At 39.1% G+C, this 13,891-nt stretch overlaps 1 protein-coding gene across 1 annotated transcript in view; it reads left to right on the top strand.

Annotated features, from left to right (window-relative positions):
• Positions 1-13,891, top strand: part of c2cd2l (c2cd2 like) — a 36,463-nt gene that overhangs the window by 12,855 nt on the left and 9,717 nt on the right. The window contains exons 3-7 of the mRNA XM_072668678.1: positions 9,291-9,386; positions 9,543-9,662; positions 11,540-11,653; positions 11,931-12,044; positions 13,392-13,494. Of these exons, the coding sequence (XP_072524779.1) occupies positions 9,291-9,386; positions 9,543-9,662; positions 11,540-11,653; positions 11,931-12,044; positions 13,392-13,494 (547 nt within the window). The remainder of the gene's footprint in view (positions 1-9,290; positions 9,387-9,542; positions 9,663-11,539; positions 11,654-11,930; positions 12,045-13,391; positions 13,495-13,891) is intronic.

Here is a 13,891-nt window from a genome sequence, read left to right on the forward strand (position 1 = left end):
CTTGTACAAGGTGTGTGTGTGTGTGTGTGTGTGTGTGTGTGTGTGTGTGTGTGTGTGTGTGTGTGTGTGTGTGTGTGTGTGTGTGTGTGTGTGTGTGTGTGTGTGTGTGTGTGTGTGTGTGTGTGCACTCCATGCTGTGTAACTGTGACTCATACAGTCACCCAGAGGACATGTTTGGTGCATTAATCACATGTTGGTAGAATCGAGGGCATTATGCAAATAGCTGTTCAGATGTGTCCATAACACTGCTAGTCCTTTCAGTAGAACCTCTTCTCTATGCATTGAAATGATCCAAAATGTTAGACAACTTTTTTCCCCCCTTTTTTTTTTTTAAGTTGACATTTTATAGATATGAGGTATTTGCAGGATATACAAAAATATAGCATCCAGAAGGGCACAGTGCACTTGTAATTGTGCTTATAAATCGTGAATTTACCTATTCAGGATGAAATACTTAAAATACCATTAGTCACGCTATGAAGCTAAAGCAAAGTTGTGAAAATAAAGTCTTAAAAGCGTTCTAAGAACAGTGCAGCTAAAACGGGGGGAAAGGGAGGGTCCCAGAGAGACAAAGTGAAAGTACACCAGTCACCCATGTCAAGAGCTCTGTCTACAACTAACAAGTATGACACCGAGCTAGAAAGAAGCCATTGCTGAAGAGAAGCTTTGTAGTCAGATGATTAACATTTTTGTGTTTTATGTTTGGCCAAAAAATGTTTAACACCATCCCTGTAGAGAAGTATGGAAAGTGGCAGCATCATCTTGTGGGCATCCTTTTCTACAGCAAGGACTGGTCATCTTGTTAAAACTGAAAGATGGACAGATAGACAATGATAGAACCTAATTCATTTTGCTGATGGAGAAACTTTATCTTTCACCAAGACGGTGATTCCCAAACACAAGGTCAAAACACATGATTGGTACAACAAGAATATTCTGCAGTAGCTAACTAGGCAGTTTTTGAATATTTCTGTCAACAGGTGTTATTCAGCCAACCTTCTGACAGGAAGAATTGTCAGAAATGGCTCCCAAACAGTCTTCAGCTCCTCTGTTTTATGCAATTAATTGTCTTGGATATTTAAATCTTGACTGCACTGCTCTGGATTGTGTGTTTGTGTGTTTGTGTGTTTGTTTGTGTGTGTGTGTGTGTGAATGAGAGAATGGCACATTATTATGCCTCCAGTGTAGAATATGTGTCTCGGTGTCTGTGGCAACCTAGATACATGTGCAGAGAAAGGCTCAAGGTCAGAGCTTTGTCTCTGTCTCTCTCTCTCTCTCTCTCTCTCTCTCTCTCTCAATTTTTCAGTTTTACTCTGTAGGCCTGTTTTTTCCACCCTGTTAGAGCGTTCCAGCTGAGTCGAGTGTGCATCTGCTCTCAGGTTTTAAAGCCAATATAAAATTGGCAGAAGCAGACCTGTTGAGTCCATGTGTTTTATGAGTTACTGATATCAACACAAATATCTGAGCTGCAAATATCTGATGCTACAAGTTAGGTTCTCAGCAAAGCTACCAATTTTCAGGGTGTGTGTGTGTGTGTGTGTGTGTGTGTGTGTGTGTGTGTGTGTGTGTGTGTGTGTGTGTGTGTGTGTGTGTGTGTGTGTTTGTGTTTGTCTCACTGGTTATTTTGAGGTAACCCTGTGTCCATCCTCAGAAGTTGTTAGCCTTGTTTGTGCTATAAATGGCCCTAGGCAGACTTGGTTTTTGCAGTCGTGGCATTGTTTTATTTCTGGGTGATTGGACAGACTGGTGGTGCGTTTGAGGATGCCAGAGGGGGGTCGGCGACTGGGTGACTCAAACGTAAAGTGACACCATATCAGAGACGTTAGGAACAGTGTCATCTCACTCACACACACTCCTCACCCACACACAAACTGTCACTATACTGCATAAACATATTTCACAACACTTCGCAGGATCGCAGGTTTACACTTAATCCCAACTGAAATGAAAATTTTGTGATCAGTATAGAGTCCTTTAGAGGGCTAAATACCCAGAGTGACCAAATACTGGTTATAATTGTATGTATACAGTTTTACATTTATATTTTCATTTGGTTCTATAAGTAACCATTAACCACATGTGTCCATGTAAATAGCTTTTTTAAGACTTAATGAGCTTCTTCCCCAATTTAAAGGTTCTTTACAATTAGATGTCTCACACCTCCATTACAGAACTTTTAAAGGGGTCTTAAAGGGGCTTTAAAGGGGTCTCCATTGCAGGGGCTTTAAAGAACCAAATGTGGTTCATCTATAGCATTGCTTTTTTTTGTACCACCTTTATTTTTTAAGTGTGTTGGTGATATTTTGTACACATACTGGTAAAATCAGTGGGGGATGCTACATTTATCTTGTGCTTATGACCTTTACGGACACATATTATATTGCTACATCGACACTAAACAGTCACAGAGTATAGAATTGCTGTAGAAGAAGTACCATGATCATTCTCAAAAGACACTTGAGAATAATTTCAGTCATTATAATAAAACATTATTTTAATTACATCCAAGCTAGATTTGCCTGCCTTTAGGTCAATAATGAAAGTGGAGCTTTTAACCTGTGCTTTTAAGCCTGATTAGCTTCTAAGGATCTGTGCTTTTATCATCCTGACAATCTCTGAAAACGTTAGGTGTGTCATGCGTAACCACATTTCCTTTATGTAATCATGCAATCATTTTGTTGTTAGTGGGTGATATGTCTGATAAGGAAATCTGGGGAAGGCTGCCATGCAAACTTTTTGATGTAAATTTTGTGGGTTTGTCATTCTATGCAAATGAGTTCTGTGGCAATAGCTGGTTGTTGTGAATTTGTGTTGTGATGCAAGGGCCATTGTATGTGATGTAAAGCAGCACAGTGTATGAGTTTTTTATTTATTATTTATATTTGTTTTGGAATGGGAGGGAGATGAAGAGAGGGTGTGGGTGTGATCTTGCTTTCTGTAGATGATAATGATTGTAATCTTACAAAGCTTGAACACATTTCCTGCTAAAACCTAAGATCGTAATGGACAGAAGGGCAGATGGCCATCTTCAGTCACTCTGATTCTTCTTGCTGGAATTCCAGCCATACCTTACACTCAATTGCATTGCTTTGTTGCCCCTTTATTCAAAAACATAAATGGCCCCAATATCATTCTGCATTCATGATCAAGTGGGAGCTGGAAAGTTTGCGTCCTCCAAGTATTAAAGTAACAGTGTGTTTTAAGCTTTTTAGGCAGCCCTTAGCATTCATGTTTGTGTATAATGTGTGTGCTGTTTGTTTATAAATATAAGTACTAAGGGATACTTAGCTTAAGTCATTCTGTACAAGACGTTTAACCAAATTGTACACTGTTTATTTCTTTATCAGTGCTGTATTCACTGTGAAATGCCATAACCTTCATCCTCATTTAAAATAAGTCCACACTAACCAAACCAACTCTGTAACTCTGACAGTGTAAGGCCTGTTTTATAAGTCTCTTTTATGCCCACAGCAGCCAAACAGGAGTGAATGTCCTTTTTTTCCCCTGACCTCAGGCAGCTGAAGTTTAGGAATGCTTTGAGGTGGGAAGCTTAGGGGTTGAACAATTCCCAGTTGTCATGGACGCTGCATGAGCTTAGTGAAGTTTACCAATTGAGGTTGCTCATAAAAACCCACTGCTTTGGAAAGGCTGGATAGCATGAACATGTGGAATGGGAAGGAGATGGAGAAGGGTGTGGGTGTGATCTTGTTTTTGGTAGATAATAAGGATTGAAATCTTACAAAGCTAGCTTATCCACATTTCCTGCTGAAATCTAATTTTTGATCTTAATGGACAGCAGGGCAGACAGCCATCCTTAGTCACCCTGACTCTTCTCACTGGAATTCTAGACATACCTTACATTAAACTGCATCTGTGAGAAACCACTTGACTGCAGCCATATGTTATCTACGACAAGTGCAATCTAGGGATGCCCAGAGCCGATCCAGTGGGTCGGGATTGGAGATGATCCAGGCCTCATTAAAAAACATATATAATTAAATATTGACTATTTTAAGCTTATTCCAGTTCCAATCCTTTGTTTTTACTGTTCGAGCAGAGCTCTGGCATCCTCTAGGCACCATTAACAGTTTAAAGTCTAAGTGTGGAACTGTTGTAGAGAAGAACGAGAGCTTGACGTAATATCTGTAGTTCCTGTGCTTTGACTGTTTTTGAGCCGCTTTATTTTCAGATGTTTGTCTGTTGTCTTTTTTCTGCCATGTTTGCTCATGCTGCTTAAACCACAAGGGGAAATGAGCTTTCACCAGGTCAGGATTGGGACATCTCTAGCTCAAACGCCCTTGTCAGAACCCACACACCCACTCTCACTATGGTGTGGTGATGCACAACCCTTAAAAAAATTGAATGTGTTGCATGCATGTATGTATGTATGTATGAATATGAATATGAATGAGTCCAGTGGCTAAATCAAGACTTCCGGGCCTGGTAAAAATTTCATTTTGATGTTATTACTGTTTCCCAGGTGCAGATGTGTTTTTTTTTTTTTTTGCCTCTTTTAAGAATATTATACAGTTGTTTTAATAGAACTATGAAAATAACTTCAGTGTATAGCAAAATGTCTGAGATTTAAACATTTAAAGGTGGGGTGTAATTATTTTTTACAACACTGCAGTAAATGCAAATTGTGATTTGAGCTCCCCCAGATACCAAAACTTATCTAAAGTGAAAGAATCATGTGGACTGAGGTGCCATTTTCCCTATTAGAGTCAGTGGAGCATCAGCGTTCTGATGCTGGTATTCTAAGGTGAAATTGCTACATTTTGCTTTAACCATTCATTTAAATGAGAATGAAAACAAGACAGAGTGATTACATTTTGTTCTCACACAATCCCTGTTCATGATGAGTATTAAGAAAAGACAGAGCCACAGGAACTTCACTACAGATTTGGAAATATACATAACATATACATTATGTTTTCTCTGTAATCCACATTTTATAAATGTTTACGCATTTAAGTCTCTGATATCTAAGCCGGTGTTCCCACATTGGTGAGTCTGTAAAATCTAACTGTATTCATTTGCCAACATGCATTGTCTCGCCACCCTTTTAATGAAAATGTGTACCTTCACACTGTTCTGTGTGAGTGTGTGAGTGAGACAGACAGACAGAGATGGTAAGAAAGAGAGACCAAGGGAAAGGGAAAGAGAGAGATTGGGAGAGCGAGATTGCCATAAAATGATGCTGAGCATATGCCATGACAATAGGGGATTTGTATCCCCTCTTCCTCTACTCCACAGAGCGCTGAGCCTGAGCCAGTTGAAGCAATCCAGTCAAACACAATTACTAATCCTTTTGGCTCAGGCACAGAGCGAGCAAGAGGAGAGGATAGAAGAGGAAGAAGCAGAAACCTTAAGTCAATTATGAAGTATACTGAGCTTGACCTATCAAATACAGATACATTTTCTGATTCGCACCATTTGGGTCTTTTCTGTTTATGATTATACAGTATATTATTGGGATTTTTTTGCTTTCAGGCCATCAGCCTTCTTAACATCTTTGTTTATATTGCTTATATAACGTCTATCCCATATGGACAAAGGTATTGGGATACCTGCTCATTCTTTGTTTCTGAAATCAAGGGTATTAAAAAAAAAGTTGATCTTGCTTTTTTTTTTTTTTTTTTTTTTTTTGAGTAACTCCATCTACTGTCCAAACAAGCCTTTCTACTAGATTCTGGAGCATTGCTGTGATGATTTGATTGCAGTCAGTGACCAGAGCATTAGTAAGGACATGATGTTGGATGATACCCACCCAGCCTCATCCCCAACTCCCTAATTCATTCCAGACATACTGGATGGAGCACAGTCCTTCCAGAGAACACAGTTCCACTGCTCCACAGCTCAGTGCTGGGGGGGCTTTTTACCCCTCTAGCCCACAATCGGCATTAGGCATGGTGCCAATGCTATTATGAGTTCTCACCTACAGGGACTACACATGCTGTGTGTATATTTGCAAAGCTGTGTCAGCATCGGGTGCAACAAGTAGATGAATGCATTCATTTAAAGGGGTGTCCATAAATATTTGGACAGATGGTGTATTCGTAATTACAGGTTAAAATACCTGATGTTTTCAAAAGGTCTTAAGTGTTAGTTTTTCAGCAACTGCCTTTCCGTTCTCAGCCAGATACTTGTTGAAAAGGACATTAGCAATGTGCTAATTAATTACTACTTCTAATTTTAGAAGTCATAGAATATTTGGGCAGCTTTAATTGGAATATTTCGGCAGCTGTTAAGTGGAGTATGTACTGTTCAAAGAAACTTAAGCCACTGTTTATTGATATATATATATTTTATTCCTATTTTCTAGTAGTGAATAGCTAGCCTTGCAGTGAATATAGTGACATTTGAGAGAGAAATAAATACAGATACAGGATAGACCGGTGGAGAGGGGAGTGATTTCTTTTCATTAGTCATATGAAAACCACTTTATTCATATACCTTCAAAACAAACGAACAAAGACTTTTCTGTTTCATGTCTTAATTCCTTTACTTTAAAATGAAAGTAAAATAACTAATATCATGTGTATATAATAAATTATTTATATATTAAAAATCTATGAATAAATATATTATAAAACAGAATAAATTCTGATTCCCTGAGCCATGTTCATAGATCACAACATCTGAATATAGATTTCAGATGTTGTGAGATGGTCATAGGTGTGCGTATATCCCATATACGCACACCTATGACCATCTCACAACATCTGAAATCTATATTCATGTGCCACTGCTTTACATGCATTTCGTTAGCTGCAGAATATTACAAATAGACACTTTTGAGGTAAATGGTGTTTAGGTGTTCCTGTTAGACTGCTTAGCTGCCAGAGTTTAAATTGACTAAAGGTGTAATGGTTATTATATTATATTATTATTGCAAATATTATTCACATATCGTCACTGTTCGATGAAAAACATGTATGTCCAAAAATGTTCTTAACTTTAAATTGAAGTATAAATGTAAAATAGTCTATTCTGATTAATTTAGACTATTTTTATTGGTTATCCAGAATTATTTACACAGTGTAATTGAACAGCAGCAATAAGTACTCTCACCCTTTTTTTCTGTTTAAATCCTGATATCAGGCGAGAAATATAGTACTATAGTTTGCTCGGTTAAGCTAATACTACTCAGGCAGCTTGTTGAGCTAAAGAATAAAAACACAGCCCCAGGCTAGCCCTATACTTCCTGCAACTTCTTTAGAGCAAAAGTCCCCTTAGAAAGAAGGAGAATCTATGCATTTCTGTGCGCCCAAAAAAACCTGAGAAACTACGCCTTATTATTATAGCTAAACATTGACTCTAAAAAGAAGGCATTGTGTGGCAGAAGAATAGTTTATTATTAAATAAATCCATTTATAATGTTGAACATTGGTGTTTTTTTAATCTAATTTTATATTGCCCACCGTTTTAAAAAATAATAAGCCATCAAGGCAGTGCATTACTGCAATTTTATCACTGGGGACAAGTTTTTTTTGGCTTGGCTTCCTCCCGATTATAAAATCGCAGTAACACAGTGCCTTGCGTGGCTTGTTGGTTTATTTTTATACTAATTCCAAGGACAGTATCATGGTGCTCGATTCTAAAAAATGACACTCCTCAGTCCTTCACAGACAAACAACTGATTAACTGAAAGCTCCTCATCTGGGTAGTAACTGTGTATATATATAACTTATCCAACACTGTTTCGTAAATCCGTGCTTAAAGATGCTTGTTAATGAAATTTAACAAATCTATGTGCTGGCTGTATCATACTATATTTATGATTTATGTACATCTGTTCTAATGTGATCTAGAGGTTTTTTTTTTACTACCACAGACTCTTATTGGTAAGTTAGATGGTTTTAAACAATGTGCTTAGGTACCTAAAACTATTGCACAGTACTGTATATCTGTACAAAACTCCTCAAACAGAGCCAAGACCAAGCGTTGTTTGTTTGATTCTGATTGAATAGTTCTGCTGGTATCAGCTATCACTTCCCTCCAGCTTCGGAGTCAACAGGGATTTAATTTGTGTTTTAAAGGCTGAGTATTGTCTTTATGCTCATATGCAAGCAGTATCAGACGAATGCTGATACAAGCAGAAACCCAGTGCGCACCCTGACCGTAAAATCTCTGTTGTACGACGTTCCAAACCCTGGCCATGGAGTTCCTCCTCCTTGCTCGAACACACTCTGCCCTCTAATCAGCTAATTAACAAGCTCTTTATGAATTTACAGTGATGTGTTAGAGTGAAGGGGAAAAAAGCTACACTTTACAGAGCAGGGATATTTCAGGATTAGGGTTGGGAACCTTTGCCTTAGAACAGTAGGTTCTAAGTCTTAACACAGTGTTGCTCGAACCGGTCCTTAGGGCTCCCCTGGCTGCTTCATGTTTTTGTGCACACAGAACTCCCAACACACCTGCCCCAGCTGTTCAGTGTTCTTAATGATTTGCTTCAGGTGTGCTGGGAGCTGGCTTAGATGATGAAAACATGGACCAGCTGGTCTGCTTTGAGAACCCCCTCCCAACAAAAGGCACCCCTTTGCTCCAAACATGAGCGAAGTCTCATGAGCAGCAGTTTGAACAGCTCTGTTTACTATGCTGTTTTTCCTCCGTCGTTTTCATTAGTCGATTGCTTGCATGCCCGTTTTGCTCGGCCCTGGCTTCCCTCCACACTGCGCCGTCCCGCGTCAGTGCTGATCTGGGACCAGAAGTCTCTGCTAGGCTTGTAGTGGCGTGGGTCAGAGCTTGAGCTGGGAAAGAGGGTCCTGAATCAGCTATTTCCCACTTGGTACGGCCTTTCTCTTTGCTGCATTATGTCATTCTGGACCTGCTGTGTTCTGGCTCGAAGCGGCGTGCTGGCAGCTCTGAAACCTGGTCGTCTGCCATCGTCAGTCGAGACTGAATGATGTCACATCCTGGGCTTCGCTGACCAATGTTTTTTGGCCTGCGGTCCCAGAACATGTGTCCGCGAAGAGACGCAGGGGATGTGTTTGATATTTGCAGTGTGTGATCTCCGTTGTTTATGTAATGGCTGATTTAGATATGGAGTGCCGTATTGGAGAGGGTTGTTGATGATTACGAGCAAGATGCCCCCCCTTTTTTTAAAAAAAAAAGAAAAAAAGGATAGCAGGAACAATGATTGAATTGTCACCGGTTGTTTTTGCGTACTTGTTTTTTGTATTTTAAAAAATGTGTACATGGAAAAAAATACAAATAGGTGCACTAACATAACATAACTCAACATAACTCAAGTCTCTCTCTCTCTCTCTCGCTCCCCCCCCCCTCAGAGCTCAATTCAAATCACCTTTGATGACAACCTTCAGCTCCCAACCTCTGCATCCATCGACCATGTGACCTGCACAGACCAATCAGCACACAGCATGGTAAATGATCAACCTGCCCCCATAACAGCCAACCTTACCTATTGGTATTTTAACCTGTATTACACCTGAATTGTGGTGTCTTGTATCCTCCTGCCACAATTGCCCTTGTTTGGCTTTTTCATCTCCTGTCTGAATTTCACTGTCCTCCCCTTCCAGGTTCTGCAGTGCAACTGTTCCGTTGACATGGTAACGTTCCCAGTGAGTGTCACTCAGCAGTCACCAGCAGCTGTCTCCATGGACACATACCAGATCACCATGGAGCCCATGGAGGCCCAGGTAACTTCTATATAGGAGTAATTACATTCAGGAATACATGTACACCCATCAGCCATGACAACGCGCCTGTCGAGGGGTGGGATATATTAGGCAGGATGATGTGTTGGAAGCAGGAAACGTGAGAAAGCTTAAAGATCTAAGCTTTGGCGAGCCAAACAGTGATGGATAGACTACTGGGTTAAAGTATTTTCAAAACGCCAGGCAGGTCTTGTGGGGTGTTCTTGGTGTGCAGTAGTTAGTACCAAAAGTGGTTCAAGGAAGGACACCTGGTGAACTGGCAACCAGGTCATTGGTGTCCAAGGCTCATTGATGTGATTGGGGTCCAAAGACTTGCCCATCTGATCCTATCCCACAGAAGATCTACTGTAGCACAAACTGCTGAAAGGACCTACACAAGATTAGACAGATGGTTTCCAGAAAGATTTACCCAGTTTTGCTGAGAACAGAGTTTTCATTTGCATTTTAAAAGCAAATATTCTGTTTAAATATATGCAAAATATTATACAATGGCAGAAACTGTAATGTGTGAGCTGCGTCATAGCTCCAAAATCATGTTGCAAACTGAATAGACCTTAAGGCTGCGATTAGTCAGCAGGATCACCCTGCTTTGGTATAAAATCCATTTAAATCCATTATTTGCTGCGTGCAGACAACCCGCTGGGCTTCTTCTTGATGGGTTGTTTTGAACATGACAAGCTTACTTGCAAAGGAATCATCATTTTTAGTGATGCTGTATTTGCTGTGTAGATTGCATTGAAAGGATCAAACACATGAGAAATTAAGAAATATTTAACAATGTCTTATCTTTCTGTTGTTTCAAGTAAAACCTCAGAAAGTACAGTGTTTTGGTTGGAGGTGCATCTGCAGTGTCAGATTACATGAAGCTCCCCTTTTGCCGTCTCAATAATTTAATGGAGCTTTAGTGTGACTGTGGAGACTGTAGCTCACGGAGTTGATGGAACCGATAGATGATATCCTTTCATTATAATGTGTATCTAAAAAAAAAAAATTATGGCAGTTATTCTGGATTTAATTGTGATTATTGATTGTGACTAATGGACATGCTCATTTTAAAACATTATCTGAGTGGGCTACAAAGAAAGCTTTTAGACTACATGAGTGCCAATAATTCATTAAAACGCTCACACAGTTTTTGAGTAGAACATCAGAGCCTGAACAGTGATCTCCCAGCACACTTAAAGAGGACAAAGGGCTGCATGATTAATCATATATTTGTTGTTATTGTGATGGGAGTTTCTGCTGTGAACATATCATTAAATAAGTGTGAGTGAAGAGCAGACATTTTAACTAGATGCTGCAGTGCTGATAACAAAGAACGGAAAACTGTATTTATCAAACCGTAAACCTTAAACACTGTTGCAGCAGACCCGCTTGTTATCAGAATAGGGGTCGCTTGCCTAAAAGCTAACACAAGACAAGTGACTTCACCTTCTCTTTGTTTTTTCTGACATCTTTAAAAACAAACTGGACTAACACAGCTGACTACCAAATTAAATCTGAACACACATCATAATGGCAAGCGCTGGCTGTTTTGCATTATTTTTGTTTGTTTGTTTGTTTGTTTGTTTTTGGGGGGGAGGTGTTTTTGTTTTTGTTTTTTTCAGTCAAATTCACAAAAGCTAATCCGGGGTAAGCAGGTTGGTACTAGGCTAAAAAGTAACCCAATATCTTCAGTTTGCTAACTGCACTACGATGAGCGAACAGCAATGCTATCTGGGAAGGTTTGACAATACATATTTACAGTCTTTTGCAAATGCATTTATCATTCACAGTACAAGCATTTCATATGTTGAGCTAGATAGTAATTGTCACCAGTGACCACTGTTGTAAATGCTGATGTGCGGGGACTGCTGCAGTTGCAGGTTTGTCTGGAGGAGGTGGAGGAAGAAGGCCTGTTGGTTTCCTGGACGTTTTCTCAGCAGCCCCTGCCGTCTTTGATTGTGACACCATGGCAGAGAATTCAGAGAGAGGTAGGAGGTTGGGAATTAACAGGTGTAAAAACATTTCTTGCCTTCTGTTTGCAATAATTGGATTTTACTGCTTAGAAAGCTTAAGGTATTAACACATTGCAGCTTGTCCTATAATTGCACTTGACTTGATCAGGTCAAAACTATTCAACTTTGCAGTGATGTGGTGCTTAATTTTACAAACCTCACAAGCATATTAGTAATGTTCCTAGAAACAGAATAGTGACAGACAGGTGTCCCATAGTTGATCTGTGACCTTTGGTTTGTTGGCTGTGTGTAGAGCTCTGAGGAGGAGGTGGATGTGGATATGATTGCAAAGTTGGTGGAGGACACCCTATACGCCACACAACCTGCCATGATCCTGAACCTAAGAGCATGTGTCTCCAGCCCTGCTGTAAGAACACACACATACATGCGCACACACACCCACACAGACGCAACACACCTTTCCCGTCCTATCACCACTTCTTCAGTGAACCTCAGGCTAATGTATCAGTTGAACAATACCTATTTAACCCAATTAAATCTGAAAAAAAGCTGAATATTGAATATTTTATTTAATATTGCATATTAAATAAAAAAGGAGGCAAAAATGCAATCTCCTCGAAAATTACCTTTTAATTACCATTTAATTACCATTTAATTACAATTTAATGTTTGTTCTGAGTTATTTGTAAGCCACTGTTCTGTGTATGGCAGTGGATGCTAAAATTGTTACGTGATGGTTGTCGAAGAAAAGTCCATAGTTTTCTGTTTTTGTAGCATGTTTGAGAGTGACTCATCCCAGTAATATTGTATTTTCATTATAAGCTAAGATAAAGAGTGGCTGCATGAGTGACAATGCACACACAATGGATTGTAGCAAACAAAGTCTCTAAGTGGGGTGGAAATGCAACTACCAAGCAACTACACTGTTTTAACACATTAACTTGGTAACTTTTCAAAGCAGTAAGACAATAAATGTACAATTCTAAGTTGCAGAGTTGTTTAATTCATGCATGTTAAACAATGTCATGTTCTTCCATGTTTTTGGTAGCCATCAGAAGTGACCCCTGATTACATTCCAGCGACCTAAAATTTCATGTTTGTGTGGATGCAGAACAAAATGTCTGGATATGTGTGGCAGGATCTTAATCCGTATAACCACCTGATTATACGCTATGATGTTATGATGATAACTGTGCTGCTCTGACGAGCCTACTAATAATAATAGCTTTATGTATATAGTAACTTTCATACATAAAATGCAGCTCAAAGGCTTCACAGCTTATGTAAATATCCTATAATATATACAAATAAACATAAAAGAAGTACAGAAATGAAAAGATCATTAAGATGTAAAATAAAAAATAAAACAATAACTTTAAAAACAGTAAAGGGATCTTGGGTATGTGTTAGTTCTCTGGCTGCAGTATTCTACACAAGTCTGAGAGTGTCAATTGTGGTTTTAGGTAATCCTGTGAATAATGCATTATATAAGCCTAGTCATGAAAAAACAAAAGCATGGATCAGCTTCTCAGTCTTTTACAATATGAGAATATGTCTAAATTGTGCTAGATTTCTTGTTGTAAGTTGTAGTGTAGTAATGTTTTAGTGATGGTACCAAGATTTTAATGTGAAGGTAAATGTTTACACCATTGTAAACAATTGTATGTCCTCTGCTTTGCTATGGATATAAGGTAAGCTACTACATAACATACATTTAATTAAATTTAACATCTGCCCTGTTACATTTGCACAGTTTCCCAGAGAAAAACAGGAAGGTGGGAAGAACTCTCCACAGCAGAGCAATGCTCTCAGGCGCCTTCTGGTGCGTCATCTTAAAGCCTCCAGTGTCAAAAAAGGTAGCCCTGCCCTATAGCCACTATACACATGAACAGTTTTGTTTGCATGCTGCTTGTTTGTGTAGATTATATCATTAATTCTGAAAAGGCACACCTTTTGAAGTAGAACAGTGTTTCTAATTATGAAGCAGGTCCTATTACTTCTACAGCTTGTCATTCATTTGTTTGTCTTTTCCTTGGTGCTGTTGTTCTACTTTGATCTAATCTGCATCTTCCTTGCTGTAACATTTTTCTTATGATCATTACCTTGTAAACTTACAAATCTGGAATCCATAAACAGTTCATCCTCAAGCTGTTTTTTATAGGTTGTCAACAGTTATAGCTTGTGAAGTTGACATACAAAGTTTTCAGTGCTGTTTAAGATGCTTTTTGTTATTGGCAGGAATGATCTGGAAAA

Source organism: Salminus brasiliensis, chromosome 1, assembly GCF_030463535.1.
Source record: "Salminus brasiliensis chromosome 1, fSalBra1.hap2, whole genome shotgun sequence".
In the NCBI taxonomy this organism is placed as follows: Eukaryota; Metazoa; Chordata; class Actinopteri; order Characiformes; family Bryconidae; genus Salminus; species Salminus brasiliensis.